The sequence below is a fragment of the Zonotrichia leucophrys genome, unplaced genomic scaffold, assembly GCF_028769735.1.
Source record: "Zonotrichia leucophrys gambelii isolate GWCS_2022_RI unplaced genomic scaffold, RI_Zleu_2.0 Scaffold_118_139670, whole genome shotgun sequence".
Classification (NCBI taxonomy): domain Eukaryota; kingdom Metazoa; phylum Chordata; class Aves; order Passeriformes; family Passerellidae; genus Zonotrichia; species Zonotrichia leucophrys.
This window is the reverse complement of record NW_026992323.1, coordinates 71,787-93,969: the sequence shown is the minus strand read 5'-3', so window position 1 is coordinate 93,969 and position 22,183 is coordinate 71,787. Positions and strand designations below refer to the sequence as shown.

General features: G+C 62.2%; 1 protein-coding gene across 6 annotated transcripts in view; it reads left to right on the top strand.

The window, feature by feature from the left end:
* EVI5L (ecotropic viral integration site 5 like) overlaps window positions 1-19,781 on the top strand; it is a 60,221-nt gene extending 40,440 nt beyond the window's left edge. For 2 of the 6 annotated variants that reach the window (XM_064737863.1, XM_064737861.1), the window contains exons 14-20: window positions 1,964-2,092; window positions 4,347-4,448; window positions 5,851-5,997; window positions 8,465-8,611; window positions 11,398-11,493; window positions 13,699-13,794; window positions 15,001-19,781. In XM_064737863.1, the coding sequence (XP_064593933.1) occupies window positions 1,964-2,092; window positions 4,347-4,448; window positions 5,851-5,997; window positions 8,465-8,611; window positions 11,398-11,493; window positions 13,699-13,794; window positions 15,001-15,198 (915 nt within the window). In that variant the 3' untranslated portion in view covers window positions 15,199-19,781. Of the gene's footprint in view, window positions 1-1,963; window positions 2,093-4,346; window positions 4,449-5,850; window positions 5,998-7,951; window positions 8,092-8,464; window positions 8,612-11,397; window positions 11,494-13,698; window positions 13,795-15,000 lie in introns of those variants that run through there. The other 4 variants (XM_064737862.1, XM_064737865.1, XM_064737864.1 and 1 more) reach the window with 4 other exon arrangements.
* Window positions 19,782-22,183: the final 2,402 nt, after the last annotated feature.

The following is a 22,183-nucleotide window of genomic DNA, read 5'->3' as shown; positions in this document are numbered from 1 at the left end:
GTCACTGTGTGTCACTGTCACTGTGTCACTGCCCCGGTGCCAGCGCTGCAGCTCGGCCACCGAGAGCCTGAGGCGGGCACAGAGCACGATTTGAGAGTTACAGGTGTGTCACTGTCACCTGTGTGTCACCTGTGTGTGTGTCATTGTCACCTGTGTGTGTCACTGTGTGTCACTGTCACTGTGTGTGTCACTGTCACTGTGTGTCACTGTCACTGTGTCACTGCCCGGTGCCAGCGCTGCAGCTCGGCCACCGAGAGCCTGAGGAGAGCACAGAGCACCATCAGAGAGCTGCAGGTGTGTCACTGTGTGTCATTGTCACCTGTGTGTGTCACTGTCACCTGTGTGTCACTGTGTGTCACTGTGTGTCACTGTGTGTCACTGTGTGTCACTGTCACTGTGTCACTGCCCGGTGCCAGCGCTGCAGCTCGGCCACCGAGAGCCTGAGGAGAGCCCAAAGCACCATCAGAGAGCTGCAGGTGTGTCACTGTCACCTGTGTGTCACTGTCACTGTGTCACTGTCACCTGTGTGTGTGTCACTGTGTGTGTGTCACTGTCACTGTGTGTCACTGTCACTGTGTCACTGTGTGTCACTGTCACTGTGTGTCACTGTGTGTCACTGTCACTGTGTCACTGCCCGGTGCCAGCGCTGCAGCTCGGCCACCGAGAGCCTGAGGCGGGCACAGAGCACCATCAGAGAGCTGCAGGTGTGTCACTGTCACCTGTGTGTCACTGTCACCTGTGTGTCACTGTGTGTCACTGTGTGTCACTGTGTGTCACCTGTGTCACTGTGTGTCACTGTGTGTCACTGTGTGTGTCACTGTGTGTGTGTCACCGTGTGTCACTGTGTGTGTGTCACCGTGTGTCACTGTGTGTGTGTCACTGTCACTGTGTCACTTGCCCGGTGCCAGCGCTGCAGCTCGGCCACCGAGAGCCTGAGGCGGGCACAGAGCACCATCAGAGAGCTGCAGGTGTGTCACTGTGTGTCACTGTCACCTGTGTGTGTGTCACTGTGTGTCACTGTGTGTCACTGTCACCTGTGTGTGTCACTGTCACTGTGTGTCACTGTGTGTCACTGTGTGTCACTGTCACTGTGTCACTGCCCGGTGCCAGCGCTGCAGCTCGGCCACCGAGAGCCTCAGGAGGGCACAGAGCACCATCAGAGAGCTGCAGGTGTGTCACTGTCACCTGTGTGTCACTGTGTGTCATTGTGTGTGTCATTGTGTGTGTCATTGTGTCACTGCTCCCAGGTGACAATGCTGCAGGTGACATTTGGTGGCATTTGGTGGCACAGGTAACTCCTGCTGAAATGGTGATTTTGTGGCAGGTGGGAGATGATGTTTGGTAGCCTTTGGTGACCTTTGGTGACATTTGGGGACATTTGGTGACATTGGTGACCCCCGGCTGGGCGAGGAGTTCGTGGCTGAGAGGGGACAATGGGTGGTGACCTTTGGTGACATTGATGACAATTGGTGACATTGGTGACAGGGTAACCCCCGCCTGAGCAAGGAGCTCGTGGTGGACATTGGGGAGGTGACATTGGTGACATTGGTGACATTTGGTGACATTTGGGGACATTGGTGACACAGGGTAACCCCCGGCTGAGCGAGGAGTTCGTGGCAGGTTTGGGACAATGTTGAAGTGACATTGGGGACATTGGTGACATTTGGGGACATTGGTGACACAGGGTAACCCCCGTTTGAGCGAGGAGTTCGTGGCAGGTTGGGGACAATGGGGAGGTGACATTTGGTGACATTTGGGGACGTTGGTGACCCAGGGTAACCCCAGCTGAGCGAGGAGTTCGTGGTGGGCATTGGGAAGGTGACATTGGTGACACTTGGTGACATTTGGGGACATTGGTGACACAGGGTAACCCCTGTTTGAGCGAGGAGTTTGTGGCAGTTGGGGACAGCGTTGAGGTGACATTGGTGACATTTGGTGACATTTGGTGACATTGGTGACACAGGGTAACCCCCGTTTGAGCGAGGAGTTCGTGGCGCACCTGGAGACGGAGCTGGAGCGGTCGCGGCTGCGCGAGAGCGAAACCCTGGGAGCCCTCAAGGAGATGCAGGACAAGGTCCTGGACATGGAGAAGGTGACACCAGGGGGACACTGGGGTGGCCTTGGGGACAGGGAGGGACCTTGGGGACAGGGAGGGTTCCAGGAGATGCAGGACAAGGTCCTGGACATGGAGAAGGTGACACCAGGGGGACACCGAGGTGGCACTGGGGTGGCCTTGGGGACAAGGAGGGACCTTGGGGACAGAGAGGGTTCCAGGAGATGCAGGACAAGGTCCGGGACATGGAGAAGGTGACACCAGGGGGACACCAGGGGTCCCAATGGGATGGGGAGGGTCCCATGGGTGGTCTTGGGGACAGGGAGGGACCTTGGGGACAGGGAGGGACCTTGGGGACAGAGGACCCTCAGGGAGATGCAGGACAAGGTCCTGGACATGGAGAAGGTGACACCAAGGGGACACCAAGGTGTCACCAAGGACAGGGAGGGTCCCATGGGTGGCTCTGGGGACAAGGAGTGGCCATGGGGACACAGAGGGACCTTGGGGACATGGAGGGTTCCAGGAGATGCAGGACAAGGTCCTGGACATGGAGAAGGTGACACCAGGGGGGACACCGGGGGGGACACTGGGGACAGGGAGTGTCCCATGGGTGGCCTTGGGGACAAGGAGGGACCTTGGGGACAGGGAGGGACCTTGGGGACAAGGAGGGACCTTGGGGACAGGGACAGACCTTGGGGACAAGGAGGGACCTTGGGGACAAGGGGCCCTCAAGGAGATGCAGGACAAGGTCCTGGACATGGAGAAGGTGACACCGCGGGGACAATGGGGTGACACCAGGGGTCCCAATGGGATGGGGACGGTCCCATGGGTGGCCTTGGGGACAGGGAGGGACCTTGGGGACAGAGGACCCTCAGGGAGATGCAGGACAAGGTCCTGGACATGGAGAAGGTGACACCGAGGGGACACCAAGGTGGCACCAAGGACAGAGAGGGTCCCATGGGTGGCTCTGGGGACAAGGAGTGGCCATGGGGACACAGAGGGACCTTGGGGACATGGAGGGTTCCAGGAGATGCAGGACAAGGTCCTGGACATGGAGAAGGTGACACCAAGGGGACACCGGGGTGACACCAGGGGTCCCAATGGGATGGGGACGGTCCCATGGGTGGCCTTGGGGACAGGGAGGGACTTTGGGGACAGGGAGGGACCTTGGGGACAAGGGACCCTCAGGGAGATGCAGGACAAGGTCCTGGACATGGAGAAGGTGACACCACGGGGACAATGGGGTGGCACCGGGGTGGCACTGGGGTGACAGGGTCCCAATGCAATGGGGGTGGTCCCATGGGTGGCCTTGGGGACAGGGAGGGGACAGGGAGGGTGCCGTGGGTGGCCTTGGGGACAGGAGCTGTCACAGGTGGCCTGTGAAGGTCCCTCTGTCTGTCTGTCCCCACTGATGTCCCTGTCCCTGTGTCCCTGCTGTCCCCTCTGTCCCTTGTCCCCTGTGTCCCTGTCCCTGTGTCCCTGTCCCCTCTGTCCCTGATGTCCCTGTCCCTGTCCCTCTGTCCCTGTCCCCACTGTCTCTGCTGTCCCTCTGTCCCTGTGTCCCCCCTGCTGTCCCCTCTGTCCCTGATGTCCCTCTGTCCCTGTCCCGGCTGTCCCTGATGTCCCCTCTGTCCCTGTCCCTGCTGTCCCTGTGTCCCCCTGTCCCTGTGTCCCTGTGTCCTTGCTGTCCCTGTGTCCCTGCTGTCCCTGTGTCCCTGGTGTCCCTGTCCCTGTGTCCCTGCTGTCCCTGGTGTCCCTGCTGTCCCTGTGTCCCTGATGTCCCTGTCCCTGTGTCCCTGCTGTCCCTCTGTCCCTGATGTCCCTGTCCCTGCTGTCCCCTGTGTCCCTGATGTCCCTGTCCCTGTGTCCCTGCTGTCCCCTCTGTCCCTGCTGTCCCTGTCCCTGTCCCTCTGTCCCTGTCCCTGTGTCCCTGTCCCTGCTGTCCCTGTCCTTGATGTCCCTGTCCCTGATGTCCCTGATGTCCCTGATGTCCCTGATGTCCCTGATGTCCCTGTCCCTGATGTCCCTGATGTCCCTGATGTCCCTGATGTCCCTGATGTCCCTGTCCCCTCTGTCCCTGTGTCCCTGCTGTCCCCTGTGTCCCTGCTGTCCCTCTGTCCCTGATGTCCCTGTCCCTGCTGTCCCTGTGTCCCTGCTGTCCCTGTGTCCCTGTGTCCCTGCTGTCCCCTCTGTCCCTGCTGTCCCTGTGTCCCTGCTGTCCCTGTCCCTGTGTCCCTGTCCCTGTGTCCCTGCTGTCCCTCTGTCCCTGATGTCCCTGTCCCTGTGTCCCCAGCGGCAGCCGCTGCTCCCAGACGACTCCAGCGTGGTTCGGCTGCAGGAGGAGCTGCAGGAGCTGGCGCTGAGGGACATCGGGGACATCGGGGACACCTGGCAGGTGAGACACGGGGACATCGGGGACATCGGGGACATTGGGGACATTGGGGACACCTGGCAGGTGAGACACGGGGACACGGGGACATCGGGGACATCGGGGACATTGGGGACATTGGGGACATCGGGGACACCTGGCAGGTGAGACACGGGGACATTGGGGACATTGGGGACACCTGGCAGGTGAGACACGGGGACATTGGGGACATCGGGGACATCGGGGACACCTGGCAGGTGAGACACGGGGACACGGGGACATCGGGGACATTGGGGACACCTGGCAGGTGGGACACGGGGACATTGGGGACATCGGGGACATTGGGGACACCTGGCAGGTGAGACACGGGGACACGGGGACATCGGGGACATTGGGGACACCTGGCAGGTGAGACATGGGGACATTGGGGACATTGGGGACATCGGGGATACCTGGCAGGTGAGACATGGGGACATGGGGACATGGGGACATCGGGGACATTGGGGACATTGGGGACATCGGGGACATCGGGGACATCGGGGACACCTGGCAGGTGAGACATGGGGACACGGGGACATCGGGGACATTGGGGACATTGGGGACACCTGGCAGGTGAGACATGGGGACACTGGGGACATTGGGGACATTGGAGACATCGAGGGGACAGTGGGGACATCGGGGACATTGAGGACATTGGGGACATCAGGGACATCGGGGACATCGGGGACACCTGGCAGGTGAGACACGGGGACATGGGGACATCAGGGGGATGCCTGGCAGGTGTCCCAGCTGTCCCTGTCTGTCCCCAGGTGAGCACCCACGTGTCCCCATACCTGACCAAGTGTCCCCAGGTGTGTCCCCATACCTGACCAGATGTGTCCCAAGTGTCCCCCAGGTGTCCCCAGGTGTGTGTCACCTGACCAGATGTCCCCCACGTGTCCCCATACCTGACCAGGCATGTCCCAAGTGTCCCCCAGGTGTCCCCAGGTGTGTGTCACCTGACCAGATGTCCCCCAGGTGATCCCATAGCTGACCAGGTGTGTCCCAGCTGTCCCCAGGGTGTCCCCCAGGTGTGCCAGGGTGTCCCCGTACCTGACCAGGTGTGTCCCCCCAGATGTGCGGGGGCTGCTGGCAGGAGCTGCAGGTGCTGCACAAGGCCTGGTCAGGTGTCCCAGGGTGGTGCCCAGGTGTCCCCAGGGTGTGTCCCAGGGTGTCCCAGGTGTCCCCAGGTGTCCCTGTACCTGACCAGGTGTGTCCCCTGTCCCCCCCAGGTGTGCGGGGGCTGCTGGAAGGAGTCACAGGCACTGCACGAGGCCTTCCCAGGTGTCCCCATACCTGGCCAGGTGTGTCCCCAGGGTGTCCCGCAGGTGTCCCCAGGTGTCCCCACACCAGACCAGGTGTGTCCCCAGGTGTCCCCACACCTGAGCAGGTGTCCCTGTCCCCCCAGGTGTGCGGGGGCCGCTGGCAGGAGCCGCGGGCGCTGCACGAGGCCGTGCTGGGGGTGCAGCTCCGCGAGAGCCAGGCCCAGGCGGAGCTGAGGGCGCTGAGACAGCGCGTGCTGCACCTGGAGACACAGGTGAGGGACTGGGATGGACTGGGATGGACTGGGACAAACTGGGAATGGGGCTGAGGGCACTGGGACAGCGGGTGCTGCACCTGGAGACACAGGTGAGGGACTGGGATGGACTGGGATGGACTGGGATGGACTGGGACAAACTGGGAATGGAGCTGAGGGCGCTGAGACAGCGCGTGCTGCACCTGGAGACACAGGTGAGGGACTGGGATGGACTGGGACAGACTGGGAATGGAGCTGAGGGCGCTGGGACAGCGCGTGCTGCACCTGGAGACACAGGTGAGGGACTGGGACAAACTGGGACAAACTGGGACAAACTGGGAATGGAGCTGAGGGCACTGGGACAGCGCGTGCTGCACCTGGAGACACAGGTGAGGGACTGGGACAAACTGGGATGGACTGGGATGGACTGGGACAAACTGGGAATGGAGCTGAGGGCACTGGGACAGCGGGTGCTGCACCTGGAGACACAGGTGAGGGACTGGGACAAACTGGGACAAACTGGGACAAACTGGGACAGACTGGGAATGGAACTGAGGGCACTGGGACAGCGGGTGCTGCACCTGGAGACACAGGTGAGGGACTGGGATGGACTGGGACAAACTGGGAGGGACTGGGATGGACTGGGACAAACTGGGACAAACTGGGACAAACTGGGAATGGGGCTGAGGGCACTGGGACAGCGGGTGCTGCACCTGGAGACACAGGTGAGGGACTGGGACACACTGGGACAAACTGGGATGGACTGGGACAAACTGGGACAGTGGGTGCTGCACCTGGAGACACAGGTGAGGGACTGGGATGGACTGGGATGGACTGGGACAAACTGGGACAGACTGGGAATGGAACTGAGGGCACTGGGACAGCGGGTGCTGCACCTGGAGACACAGGTGAGGGACTGGGATGGACTGGGACAGACTGGGAGGGACTGGAACAGAGAATGATGCACCTGGAGACACAGGTGAGACACAGGTACCAAACTGGGAGCACTGGGATGGACTGGGAGGGACTGGGAGGGACTGGGAATGGGGCTGAGGGCACTGGGACAGAGAGTGATGCACCTGGAGACACAGGTGAGGCACAGGTGAGACACAGGTGAGGGACTGGGAGAGACTGGGAGGGACTGGGAACTGAACTGGGAGCACTGGGAGAGCAGGGACCAGGGTTTGTCCCGGGTTTATCCTGGGTTTATCCCAGATTAATTTTGTGTTTATCCCAGGATTTTGATGGGTTTATCCTGGGTTAATCCCGGGTCAATCCCGGGTTTATCCTGGTTTAGGGTCGGATCCAGCGGTCGGTGCTGGGCTGGGCCGAGCAGGGAGCCGGGCTGGATTGGTGCCGGGTCCATCCTGGTTTATCCCGAATCAATCCCAGGTTTATCCTGGTTCAGTCCCGGGTTATTCTCTGTTCCAGGGCCGGATCCAGCGGTCGGTGCTGGGCCGTGCCGAGCAGGCCTGTGCCGGGCTGCGGGAGCAGGGCTGGGTTTATCCCAGGTTAATCCCGGGCTAATCCCAGATCAATCCCAGGTTTATCCCGGGTTATTCTCTGTTCCAGGGCCGGATCCAGCGGTCGGTGCTGGGCCGTGCCGAGCAGGCCTGTGCCGGGCTGCGGGAGCAGGGCTGGGTTGGTGCCGGGTCTATCCCGGGTCTATCCCAGGTTTATCCCAGATCAATCCCAGGTTAATCCCGGTTCTATCCCGGTTCAGGGCCGGATCCAGCGGTCGGTGCTGGGCCGTGCCGAGCAGGCCTGTGCGGGGCTGCGGGAGCAGGGCTGGGTTTATCCCGGGTCTATCCCAGGTTTATCCTGGTTAATCCCGGTTCTATCCCGGTTTAGGGCCGGATCCAGCGGTCGGTGCTGGGCCGTGCCGAGCAGGCCTGTGCCAGGCTGCGGGAGCAGGGCTGGGTTGGTGCGGGTCTATCCCAGGTTTATCCGGTTAATCCGGTTCTATCCGGTTCAGGGGCGGATCCAGCGGTCGGTGCTGGGCCGTGCCGAGCAGGCCTGTGCCGGGCTGCGGGAGCAGGGCTGGGTCGGTGCCGGGTCTATCCCGGGTCTATCCCAGGTTTATCCCGGTTAATCCCAGGTTTATCCTGTTCCAGGGCCGGATCCAGCGGTCGGTGCTGGGCCGTGCCGAGCAGGCCTGTGCCGGCCTGCGGGAGCAGGGCTGGGTTTATCCCGGTTAATCCCAGGTTAATCCCAGGTTAATCCCAGTTAATCCCAGGTTTATCCTGTTCCAGGGGCGGATCCAGCGGTCGGTGCTGGGCCGTGCCGAGCAGGCCTGTGCCGGGCTGCGGGAGCAGGGCTGGGTTTATCCCAGTTAATCCCAGGTTTATCCCAGGTTAATCCCGGTTCTATCCCGGTTCAGGGGCGGATCCAGCGGTCGGTGCTGGGCCGGGCCGAGCAGGCCTGTGCCGGCCTGCGGGAGCAGGGCTGGGTTTATCCCAGGTTTATCCCGGGTTATTCTCTGTTCCAGGGGCGGATCCAGCGGTCGGTGCTGGGCCGGGCCGAGCAGGCCTGTGCCGGGCTGAGGGAGCAGCTCCGCGCCGCCGCCGCCCAGAGCCAGGGGCTGCAGGCACAGCTGAGCGAGAGCCACCGGAAACACGCGGAGGCGCAGTGCAAGGTGGGGACACTGGGGACAACATTGGGGACACTGGGGACATTGGGGACATTGGGGACAATGGGGACAGTGGGGACAATGGGGACAATGGGGACATTGGGGACACTGGGGACACTGGGGACAACATTGGGGACAATGGGGACATTGGGGACATTGGGGACACTGGGGACACTGGGAACATTGGGGACATCATTGGGGACACTGGGGACACTGGGGACACTGGGGACATTGGGGACAATGGGGACACTGGGGACACTGGGGACATTGGGGACACTGCAAACACGCCGAGGCGCAGTGCAAGGTGGGGACATTGGGGACACTGGGGACACTGGGGACACTGGGGACATTGGGGACACTGGGGACACTGCAAACACGCGGAGGCGCAGTGCAAGGTGGGGACATTGGGGACAATGGGGACATCATTGGGGACATTGGGGACAATGGGGACATTGGGGACACTGGGGACACTGGGGACATTGGGGACACTGGGGACATTGGGGACACTGGGGACATCATTGGGGACACTGGGGACATCATTGGGGACACCGCAAACACACGGAGGCGCAGTGCAAGGTGGGGACATTGGGGACAATGGGGACAGCAATGGGGACATCACTGGGGACACCAGAAACACGCGGAGACGCAGTGCAAGGTGGGCACATTGGGGACATTGGGGACATCACTGGGGACATTGAGGACACGGGGGACACTGGGGACAGCAGTGGGGACACTGGGGACACTGCAAACATGCGGAGGCACAGTGCAAAGTGGGGACATTGGGGACACTGGGGACATCATTGGGGACATCATTGGGGACATCAATGGGGACATTGGGGACATCATTGAGGACACTGCAAACACGCAGAGGCACAGTGCAAGGTGGTGACAATGATTGGGGACATTGAGGACAGCAATGGGGACATCATTGGGGACATTGGGGACATTGCAAGAGTGGGACACTGGGGACTTTGGGGACACCACAAACACGCTGAGGCACAGTGCAAGGTGGGGACAATGATTGGGGACATCATTGGGGACATCACTGGGGACACCAGAAACATGCCGAAGCACAATGCAAGGTGGGGACATCATTGGGGACATTGGGGACAGCAATTGGGTCATTGGGGACACCGAAAACACACCAAGGTGCAGTGCAAGGTGGGGACAATGATTGGGGACACTGGGGACAGGAGTGGGGCCATTGGGGGTATTGGGGGTGTTGGGGGACACTTGGGGGCATTGGGGGGATTGGGGTTACTTGGGGATGTTGGGGACATTGGGGACATTGGGGGATATTCAGGACATTGGGAACATCATCGGGGGCATAGGGGCTGTTGGGGACACTGGGGACAGCAGGGACACCGGGGACATCAGGCATATTGGGAACATTTGGGGTCATTGGGGGTGTTTGGGACATTGGGGACACTTGGGGACCTTTGGGATGCACACGGGGATGTCCCCACTGTCCCTGAGTGTCCCTGGGGGTGTCTGGGGTGTCCCCACACTGTCCCTGGTGGCATGGCTGTCCCAGGGGCTGTCCCTGAGTGACCTTGTGGTGTCCCTGTGGTGTCCCTGGGGCTGTCCCCAAGTGTCCTCGTGCTGTCAGGGGTGTCCTGGATGAGTCTCCATGGCAGGGCTGCCCCAAGGTTGTCCCAGGGCTGTCCCTGAGTGTCCCCGCAGTGTCCCCAGTGGCAGGGCTGTCCCCAGCTGTCCCCGTGGTGTCCCTGGGGGGGACAGGGTTGTCCCCAGGGGCTGTCCCCGGGTGTCCTTGGGGCTGTCTCTGTGTGTCCCCGTGGTGACAGTGCTGTCCCCAGAGCAAGGAGGAGGTGATGGCCTCCCCACGGTGGCAGGGCTGTCCCTGCGGTGTCCCTGTGGGTGTCCCTGTGGGTGTCCCTGGGTGTCCCCATGGTGTCCCTGTGGGTGTCCCTGGGTGTCCCTGGGGCTGTCCCTACGGTGTCCCTGGGTGTCCCCATGGTGTCCCTGTGGCTGTCCCTGCGGTGTCCCTGTGGGTGTCCCCGTGTGTCCCCATGGTGTCCCTGTGGGTGTCCCTGGGTGTCCCTGTGGTTGGCAGGGCTGTCCCCGTGTGTCCCCATGGTGTCCCCATGGTGTCCCTGTGGGTGTCCCTGGGGCTGTCCCCATGGTGTCCCTGGGTGTCCCCATGTGTCCCCATGGTGTCCCTGTGGTGTCCCTGTGGTGTCCCTGTGGTGTCCCTGGGTGTCCCTGTGGTTGGCAGGGCTGTCCCCGGGTGTCCCTGGGTGTCCCCGTGTGTCCCCATGGTGTCCCTGTGGTGTCCCTGGGTGTCCCTGTGGTTGGCAGGGCTGTCCCGGGTGTCCCATGGTGTCCCACGCTGTCCCCAGAGCAAGGAGGAGGTGATGGCTCCCACGGTGGCAGGGCTGTCCCTGGGTGTCCCATGGTGTCCCCTGTGTCCCCATGCAGTGTCCATGGGTGTCTCTGTGGGTGTCCTTGGATGTCCCTGGGTGTCCCTGTGTGTCCCCATGGGTGTCCCTGTGGTTCCTGGGTGTCCCGGGTGTCCCTGGGTGTCCCGTGGTGTCCCTGGTGTCCCTGGGGCTGTCCCATGGTGTCCCCTGGGTGTCCCGAGTGTCCCCAAGGTGTCCCCATGGTGTCCCTGTGCTGTCCCCATGGTGTCCCTGGGTGTCCCTGTGTGTCCCCACGGTGTCCCCATGGTGTCCCTGTGGTGTCCCTGGGGCTGTCCCATGGTGTCCCTGGGTGTCCCGTGTGTCCCATGGTGTCGGGTCCGTTGCCCCATGGTGTCCCCACGCTGTCCCCAGAGCAAGGAGGAGGTGATGGCCGTGCGGCTGCGCGAGGCCGACAGCATGGCCGCCCTGGCCGAGATGAGGCAGCGCGTGGCCGAGCTGGAGATCCAGGTACGGGGACACTGAGGGGACACTGGGGACATTGGAGACATCCAGGGGGCATGGGGACATTGGGGGGACATGAGGGACATGGGGTTATCGGGGGGACATGGGGACAATGGGGACATTGGGACATTGGGGGTGTTGGGGACATTGAGGATGCAGGGGACATGGGGACGTTGGGGACACTGGGAACATTGGGACACAGGGACATCAAGGGGACATCAAGGACATCAGGAACACTGGGGACATTGGGGAGACATGGGGACATCAGGGATATTGGGGACATGGTGGGGAGATGGGGACACTGAGGACATTGGGGACACGGGACATTGGGGACATCAGGGGAGACATGGGGACATTGGGGGGACGTGGGGACATTGGGACATGGGGACGTTGGGGACACTGGGGACATGGTGGACACTGGGGGGACACGGGGACTTGGAGGGGACATGGGGGCATGAGGGACATGGGGATGTGGGGGACATTGGGGACACTGGGGGGACATGGGGATGTTGGGGACATTGCAGGGACATGGGGACACTGGGGACATTGGGACATGGGGGACATCAGGGACAATGGGGACACTGGGGGATGTGGGGAAATGGAAATATCAGGACATGGGGACATTGGGGACACTGGGGATACTGGAGACAGGGAGGGGAGGAGGGACATTGGGGACACTGGGGGGACATGGGGACATTGGGTGCATGGAGGGGATTGTGGAGGGCATGGGGACATCAGGGGGACATGGGGACCTGGAGGGGACGTGGGGGCATGAGGGACATGGAGATATTGGGGGGACATGGGGACATTGGGGACATCAGGGACATCGGGGACATTGGGACATTGAGGACATGGAGTGGAGGGAGGACATGGGGATATCAGGGTCATTGGGGACATTGGGGCATGAGGACATGGGGACACAGGAGGATGTGGGGACAGAGGGGACATGGGGGCATGGAGGGTATGGGGGACACGAGGGACATGGGGCATGTGGAGCCATGGGGACATCAGGGACATTGAGGACATCGGGGGACATCAGGGACACAGGGGACATGAGGGTATGGGGGACACGGGAACACTGGGGCATGTGGGGACATGGGGACATCGGGGACATTGAGGACATCGGGGGACATCAGGGACACAGGGGACATGAGGGTATGGGGGACACGGGAACACTGGGGCATGTGGGGACATGGGGACATGGACGGGATATGGGGGGGACATGGGGACATTGGGGACGTGGGGGGGTGGAGGGGATGAGGGACACTGGGGACATCAGGGGGACATCAGGGGAACATGGGGACATGAGCGGGACATCGGGGACACGGAGGTCATGGGGGACATGGGGATGGGGGGACATGGGGGGACATGGAGGGGACAAGGGGACATGGAAGGGCTGGGGGACACCGGGACGTGGTGGACATGAAGGACATGGGGACATGGAGGGGACACAGGGACATGGACATTGGGGACCTGGAGGGGATGGGGGACATGGGGATGTGGAGGGGACAGGAGGACATGGGTGGGACAAGGGGACATGGGTGGGACAAGGGGACATGGGGACACAGAGGAATATGGGCATGGTGGGGACACGGAGGGGAGAAGGGGACATGGAGGGGACACGGAGGGGACATGGAGGGGTTGGGGAACACGGGGACATGGTGGACATGAAGGACATGGGGACATGGAGGGGACACAGGGACAAGAGTGGGACATGGACATTGGGGACACGGAGGGGATGGGGGACATGGGGATGTGGAGGGGACGGGGGGACATGGGTGGGACATGGGGGACATGGGTGGGACAAGGGGGACATGGGGGACATGGGGGACACAGGGATGTGGGGACATGGGGGGACATGGGTGGGACAAGGGGACATGGGGACACAGAGGAATATGGGCATGGTGGGGACATGGAGGGGACACGGAGGGGAGAAGGGGACATGGAAGGGACAGGGAGGGGACATGGAGGGTTGGGAACACGGGGACATGGTGGACATGAAGGACATGGGGACATGGAGGGGATGGGGACATGGGGATGTGGGACATGGGGGACATGGGTGGGACATGGGGACATGGAGGAGTTGGGGACACGGGGACGTGGTGGACATGAAGGACATGGGGACAGGAAGGGGACATGGGGGACACAGGAGGGGCCAGGTGGCCGCAGTGTCCCCTCAGTGTCCCCTCAATGTCCCTCTGGTGTCCCCAGCGTGAGGAGGGGCGGCTGCAGGGGCAGCTGGAGCACACGGACACGGCGCAGTACATCCGGCACCTGCAGGGCCACATCCGGCAGCTCAAGGCCGAGGTGGGACACTGGGGACATTGGGGACATCACTGGGGACACCAGGGGCTTTGGGGACAATGGGGACATTGGGGACACTGGGGACAATGGGGACATTGGGGACACGGGGGGTGCAGTACATCCGGCACCTGCAGGGCCACATCCGGCTGCTCGAGGCTGAGGTGGGACATTGGGGACACCAGTGGGGACATGTGGGGACATCTGACATGTTGGGGAGGTTGGGGACATCACTGGGGACACTGGGGACACTGGAGGCATTGGAGACACTGGGGACACCGGGGACATTGGGGACATCAAGGCACTGGGGACACTGGGAGGCACCAGGGGGATACAGAGGACATGGGGGGACACCCAGGTGGCACCCAGGGGGGCTGGGGGAGGTGACAGGGGTTGGGGACACCCAGGTGGCACCCAGAGGTACTTGGGGACCCCCAGTCTGGCCCCAGTGCCACTGGTGGCATTGCCAGGTGCCACCAGCCGTGTCCCTCAGTGCCACCAGCCGTGTCCCTCAGTGCCACACGGCCTGGGGACAGTTGGTGACAGCGTGTTCCCCCTGTGTCCTCCCTCCTGCCCTTCTCTGTTGGCCTTTGTCCCCTCCTGTCCCTGTCCCCTGTCCCATCTGCATTCCCATCCTTGTCCCCTCCCTGTTCCTGTCCCTGTCCTTGTCCCCATCCCCTCTCTGTCCCTTGTCCCCTGCTGTCCCCTCTTCTTTCTCCCCTCTGTCCCTTGGCTGTCCCCTGTCCCCTCTCCTGTCCCTGTTCTTGCTGTCCCCTCTCTGTCCCTCCCTGCCCTCTGTCCCTGTCCCCACTGTCTCCTGTCCCAATTGTCCCTTCCCTGTCCCCTGCTGTCCTGTTGTCCCCTGTCCCCGCTGTCTCCTGTCCCTGTCCCCGCTGTCCCCTGTCTGTCCCCTCTCTGTCCCTCCCTGTCCCCTGGCCCTGTCCCCTCTCTGTCTGTTGGCTGTCCCCTGTCCCTCTCCCCACTGTCCCCTGTCCTGTCCCCTGCTATCCCTTGTCCCTGCTGTCCCCTCTCTGTCCCTCACTGTCCCCTATCCTTTACCATCCCTGTCCCCTCCTTGTCCCCTCCCCTCCCTGTCCCTGTCCCCTGGCTGTCCCTCACTGTCCCCTGTCCCTGTCCCTGCTGTCCCCTGTCCTGTCCCCTGGCTGTCCCTCACTGTCCCCTCTCTATCCCCTGTCCCTGTCCCTGTCCCAGATCCGGCTGCTGCGGGGGCCGCTGTCCTTCGGCGCGGTGGCCTTGGGGACACCCCTGGGGGACGAGGACTCGCTGGGCTCCTCGGACGAGGAGCTGCCACCGCCGCCCTTCGCCCTGACCCCGGGGGACATCGGGGACACCGGGGACACCGGGGACAGCAGCGACAGCGAGACCGAGGGGGCACCGACGGCACCGTGACACCCAGGGGACATTGGGGACACTGGGGACACCGGGGACAGCAGCGACAGCGAGACCGAGGGGGCACCGACGGCACCGTGACCTGCTGGGGACACCGGGGACACCGGGGACAGCAGCGACAGCGAGACCGAGGGGGCACCGACGGCACCGTGACACCCAGGGGACATTGGGGACATTGGGGACAGCGAGCCCGAGGTGGCACCGATGGCACCGTGACACCCAGGGGACATTGGGGACATTGGGGACAGCAGTGACAGCGAGACCGAGGGGGCACCGACAGCACCATGACATGCAGGGGACGTCTGGGACATTGGGGACAGCAGCGACAGCGAGCCTGAGGTGGCACCGATGGCACCGTGACACCCAGGGGACATTGGGGACACCGGGGACAGCAGCGACAGCGAGACCGAGGGGGCACCGACGGCACCGTGACACCCAGGGGACACCGGGGACATTGGGGACAGCGAGCCTGAGGTGGCACCGATGGCACCGTGACACCCAGGGGACACCAGGAACATTGGGGACAGCGAGCCTGAGGTGGCACCGATGGCACCGTGACCTGCTGGGGACACCGGGGACAGCAGTGACAGCAAGACCGAGGGGCCACCGACGGCACCGTGACACCCAGGGGACATTGGGGACACCGGGGACATTGGGGACAGCAGTGACAGCGAGCCCGAGGTGGCACCGATGGCACCGTGACACCCAGGGGACATTGGGGACAGTCTGAGGTGGCACTGATGGCACCGTGACACCCAGGGGACACCGGGGACACCGGGGACAGTGAGCCTGAGGGGCCACTGATGGCACCGTGACACCCAGGGGACACTGGGGACAGCCTGAGGTGGCACCAGTGGCATCGTGGCACACAGGGGACATTGGGGACACCAGGGACAGCCTGAGGTGGCACTGACAGCACCGTGACCAGAGGGGACACCAGGGGCAGCCTGAGGTGACACCCAGGGACCCACAGGGACATTGGGGACAGGCCAGGGGACAATGGGACACCTGTGGGCCCTGTGGCACCTGGGGGACATCCCGGGTCCCTGTGACACTTTGGGGACACCAGGGGACACTGAGGGACACCTGTGACAAGCAGGGGACACCAAACACCAAGGGACATCCAGGGGACACAGAGGGACACCTGTGACAAGCAGGGGACACTGAGGGACACGTGTGACACCTGAGGGACACCAAGGACACCAAGGGACATGTGTGACACCCAAGGGACAGCCAGGGGACACCGAGGGACACCCAGGGGACACTGAGGGACAGCCCTGGCCTGGCTGATGCCGCACATGGAGAGATCCCAGGACAGGGACAGAGGGGTCAAGGGACGGGGACAGGGACAGGGACAGAGGGGACAGGGATGGATCCCAGGATGGGGACAGGGACAGGGACAGGGACAAGGATGGGGACAGCGACCAGGGACCAGGGATGGGGACACACCTGGGACAGGGACAGAGGGGACAGGGATGGATCCCAGGATGGAGACAGGGATGGGGACAAGGACAGGGACACACCTGGGACAGAAATGGGGACAGGGACAAGGATGGGGACACACCTGGCACAGGGACAAGGACAGAGGGGACAAGGGACAAGGACAGGGACAGGGACAGGGATGGGGACACATCTGGCACAGGGACAATCCCAGGGCACAGCTGGATCTGGGACACCGTTGGATCCCGGGTTGGGGACACACCTGGGACAGGAATGGGGACAGGAACAAGGACACACCTGGGACAGGGACACACCTGGGACAGGAATGGGGACAGGGACGGGGTTGGGGACAATCCCAGGGCACCTCTGGGACACAGCCAGAGCCCGGGACAGGGACAGGGACACACCTGGGACAGGATCAGATCCAGGGACAGGGACAATGCTGGACGCTGGACATGGCCAGAGCCCAGGACACGAGTGGACACTGCTGGACACAACACAGCTGGACACTGGACATGGCCAGGACAGGGACAGGGACACAGCTGGACATGACAGCCAGGTCTTGGGACAGGGACACAGCTGGACACTGGACAGGGACAGGGACACTGGACACGGCCTGGACAGGGACAGGGACAGTGCTGGACGCTGGACATGGCCAAATCCTGGGACATGGCTGGATCCCAGGACAGCACTGGACATGGCCAGGACAGGGACGGGGACACGGCTGGACACTGGGACAGGGACAAGGACAGTCCTGGAACACAGCTGGACACTGGGACAGCCCTGGACACTGGACACAACTGGATCCCAGGACACGGCTGGACAATGGGACAGGGACAGATCCCAGGACAGGGACAGGGACACTCCCAGGACAGCACTGGACACTGGACACAGCTGGATCCCAGGACACGGCTGGACAATGGGACAGGGGCAATTCCAGGACAGCACTGGACAATGGGACAGGGATGGGGACAGTGCTGGGACAGCGCTGGACACTGGACACAGATCCCAGGACACAGCCGGACACTGGGACAGGGACAGATCCCAGGACAGCCCTGGACACTGGACATGGCCGGATCCCAGGACACGGCCGGACACTGGGACAGGGACAGATCCCAGGACAGGGACACTCCCAGGACACGGCCGGACAATGGGACAGGGACAATTCCAGGACAGGGACAATTCCAGGACAGGGACAGATCCCGGACAGGGACACTCCCAGGCCAGCCCTGGACACTGGACACAACCAGATCCCAGGACAGGGACACTCCCTGGACACGGCTGGACAATGGGACAGGGACAATTCCAGGACAGGGACAGATCCTGGGACAGGGACAGTTCCAGGACAGGGACAGATCCCGGACAGGGACACTTCCAGGACAGGGACAGATCCCAGGACAGGGACAGATCCCGGACAGGGACAATTCCAGGCCAGCCCTGGACACTGGACACGGCCGGATCCCAGGACAGGGACACTCCCAGGACACGGCTGGACAATGGGACAGGGACAATTCCAGGACAGGGACAGATCCCGGACAGGGACACTCCCAGGCCAGCCCTGGACACTGGCCACGGCCGGATCCCAGGACAGGGACACTCCCAGGACACGGCTGGACAATGGGACAGGGACAATTCCAGGACAGGGACACTCCCAGGCCAGCCCTGGACACTGGCCACGGCCGGATCCCGGCTGTGGATCCAGGCCCGATTCCCTCCTGGATGCTCTGGGACCAACAAGGGCGTGACCGGATCCCCCTGGGCCCCACAAATGGATCCCAGATCCCCCTGGATGGATCCCAGGTCCCACAAATGGATCCTGGTCTCCCCAAATGGGTTCTGAACCCCACAAATGGATCCCAGACCCCTCAAAGGGGTCCCAGATCCCTTCATGTATCCCAGACCCCCCCAAATGAATCCCAAACCACTTCTGGACCCCCCTGGGTGGATCCCAGATCCTGCAGATGGATCCCGGACTCTTCAAATGGATTCTGGACTCGCAGGATGGGTCCCAGATCCCCCTGGACACCCCAAATGGATCCTGGGCTCTCCGGATGGATCCCGGACCCCTCTGGACTCCCTGGATGGATCCCGGATCCCCCAAATGGATCCCGGACTCTGAACCCCTCCTGGATGGATCCCAGATCCCCCCAAAGGGCTCCCGAACCTCTCTGGCTGGATCTTGGATTCCCCAAATGGATCCCAGATCCCCCTGGACAGATCCTGGACCCCAAATGGATCCCCCAGACAGATTCCAGATCCCAAATGGATCCCCTGGATGGATCCTGGACCCCCCTGGACCACTCAAATGGATCCCAGACCCCTCTGGACCCCTGGATGGATCCCAGATCCCAAATGGATCCCCTGGATGGATCCTGGACCCCAAATGGATCCCCTAGAGACATCCTCGACCACAAATGGATCCCCTGGACAGATTCTGGACCCCAAATGGATGCCCTGGCCGGATCCCAGACTCCCCTGGACCACTCAAATGGTTCCTGGACCCCTGGATGGATCCTGGACCTCAAATGGATCCCCAGGACAGATTATGGACCCCAAATGGATCCCCCTGGATGGACCTCAGATTCCAAACGGATCCCCTGGACAGATCCCGGACCCCAAATGGATCCCCCGGGTGGATCCTGGACCCCCTGGATGGATCCTGGATCCCAAATGGATCCCCTGGGTGGACCCTGGAGCCCCTGGACAGATCCTGGACCCCAAATGGATCCCTTGGATGGATCTTGGACCCCAAATGGATCCCTTGGATGGATTCTGGAGTCCCTGAATGGATCCTGAACCCCTTGGGACCCGCTGGACAGATCCCGGACACCAAATGGATCCTCTGGGCAGATCCTGGACCCCCTGGATGGATCCCCTGGACCCCAAATGGACCCCTTGGATGGATCTTGGATCCCCTGGTCAGATCCCCCTGGACCCCTGGACGGATCCCAAATTCCAAATGGATCCCCTGGATGGATCCTGGATCCCCTTGGACCCATAGACACGTCCTGGACCCCCAATGGATCCCCCGGACCCCCAATGGATCCCCCCCCCTTGGGCGGATCCCAGACCGGGACAATCGTGGGGCCCCCCCCGCGCCCCTCCCCCGCTGTACAGAAATACAGGATCCCAAAAAGCCTCGAGTCGACCCCAAAATTCCTTGGAGTGACCCCAAAAACCCCGGCCGGGACCCCCAGATCCCCCCGAGCGATCCCAAAACCCTCGGGAATCCGTCCCAAAAATCCTCCGGAATTCAGCCCAAAATCCTAAGGAGTTCACCCCAAAAATTCTCTGGGATTCACCCCAAAATCCTGAGGAGTTCACCCCAAAATCTTTGGGAATTCACCCGAAAATTCCTCCGGAATTCACCCCCAAAATCCTCTGGAATTGGTCCCAAAAATCCTCAGGAATTCAACCCAAAATCCTCTGGATTCACCCCAAAATCTTTGGGAATTCGCCCCAGAAATCCTCTGGAATTGGTCCCAAAAATCCTCTGGGAGTTCAGCCCCAAATCCTCCGGAATTTGCCCCGGAATCCTCGGGAATTCACCCCAAATTTCTGTGACCCTCAAATGCCCAAGATCGGCCCCAAAACCTTCGGGACTGACCCCGAAACGGCCCCGGGGCACCCCAGGGAGCACAGGGGGGCTCAGCAGGTGTGTGGGTGTGTACAGTGTGCAATGGTGTGTACAGGTGTGTAATGGTATGTAAATGGGTGTGTGACAGGTGTGACAGGTGTGTATGGATGTGTACAGTGTGTAATGGTGTGTGACAGTGTGCACAGGTGTGTACAGGTGTGTACAGGGTGTAATGGGTTGCACAGGTGTGCAAGGTTGTGCACAGGTGTGTACAGGTGTGCACAGGTGTGTACAGGTGTGTAATGGGTGTGCACAGGTGTGCACAGGTGTGTAACGGGTGTGTAACACGTGTGTAACAGGTGTTTAACGGGTGTGTACAGGTGTGTAACGGGTGTGACAGGTGTGTAATGGGTGTGTACAGGTGTGTGACAGGTGTGCACAGGTGTGTAATGGGTGTGTACAGGTGTGTGACAGGTGTGTAACGGGTGTGTACAGGTGTGCACAGGTGTGTACAGGTGTGTAACGGGTGTGTACAGGTGTGCACAGGTGTGCAGAGGTTTGTGACAGGTGTGTAACGGGTGTGTAGAGGTGTGTAACAGGTGTGTAATGTGTGTGACAGTTGTAACGGTGTGTACAGGTGTGTAATGGGTGTGTACAGGTGTGTAACGGGTGTGACAGGGTGTAATGGGTGTGTAACGGGTTGTCCAGGTGTGTTAACAGGGTGTGACAGGTGTGCACAGGTGTGTAAGGTGTGTACAGGTGTGAAGTGTGGACAGGTGTGCACAGGGTGTAACGGTGTGTACAGGTGTGCACAGGTGTGTACAGGTGTGCAAGGGTGGTACAGTGTGTAACAGGTGTGTAAAAGATACCGGGTGTGTACAGGCATGAACAGGTGTGACAGGTGTGCAATGGGTGTGCACAGGTGTGTACAGATGTGCCATGGGTGTGTAACAGGTGTGTAAGGGCAGTGTAACAGATACCAGGTGTGTAACGGGTGTGCACATGTGTGTAAGGCTGTATAACAGGTGTGCAATAGGTGTGTCCCAGGTGTGTACAGGTGTGTGATGACTGGACAACAGCTGTATCCCAGGTGTGTACAGGTGTGTAACGGGTGTGTAAGGGCTGGGCCCCAGGTGTGCACAGCTTTGTCCCAGGTGTGTGCAGGTGCATGATGGGTGTGTACAGGTGTGTCCAGGTGTGTAAGAGCTGTGTAACAAGTGTGCCGAGCTGTGTCCAGATGTGTCCCAGGTGTGCACAGATGTGTCACAAGTGCGCACAGGTGTGCAATGGGCGTGTCCCAGCTGTGCCCCGATGTGTGACCCCTCCCCCAATCCCCTCCCCGGCTCCACCCCCGCCCCTCCCCTTTTGGGGTGTGAGCCCCGCCCCTTTTGGCTCCGCCCTGCCCCCTTGGAATCAGAGCCCCGCCCCCTTTGAGCTCCTCCCCGCCCCCTTCGGGCTCTCAGCCCCGCCCCCGCTCCTTCGCTCTCCTGGCCCCGCCCCTTCGCACCACGCCCCTCTTAGCCCCTCCCCCTCCGTGCCCCGCCCCCACAACGCTCCGCGCTGGCTCCTGATTGGCTGGGAGCTCGGGCGCGCCCATTGCCGGCGGCGTTGGAGGGGGGGGTAAGGGAGGGAGCAGCCACGCCCTTTCCTGCCTCCCCGCCCCTCATTGGTCCGTGCTGGGCGGGGCGGCGGCGCTGATTGGTGCGGGCGGGGTTTGGCCACGCCCTCCCGGAAGTGCCGCTCCGGCAGCAGCGCCCGGCCGGTGAGGGGGGACCGGGACCGGGACAGAAACCGGAACCGGAAACGGAACCGGGACCGAGCCCGGGGGGGCCGGGACCGCGTGCGGGAGGGGGCGGGGCCGGGGCTCGGCGGGAACCGGAACCGGGACCGAGCCGGGGGTCCCGGCGGGGAACCGGGCCCGGAGAGCGGGAGGGACCGGGGGGGGAACCGGGGGAGAACCGGGGCTCG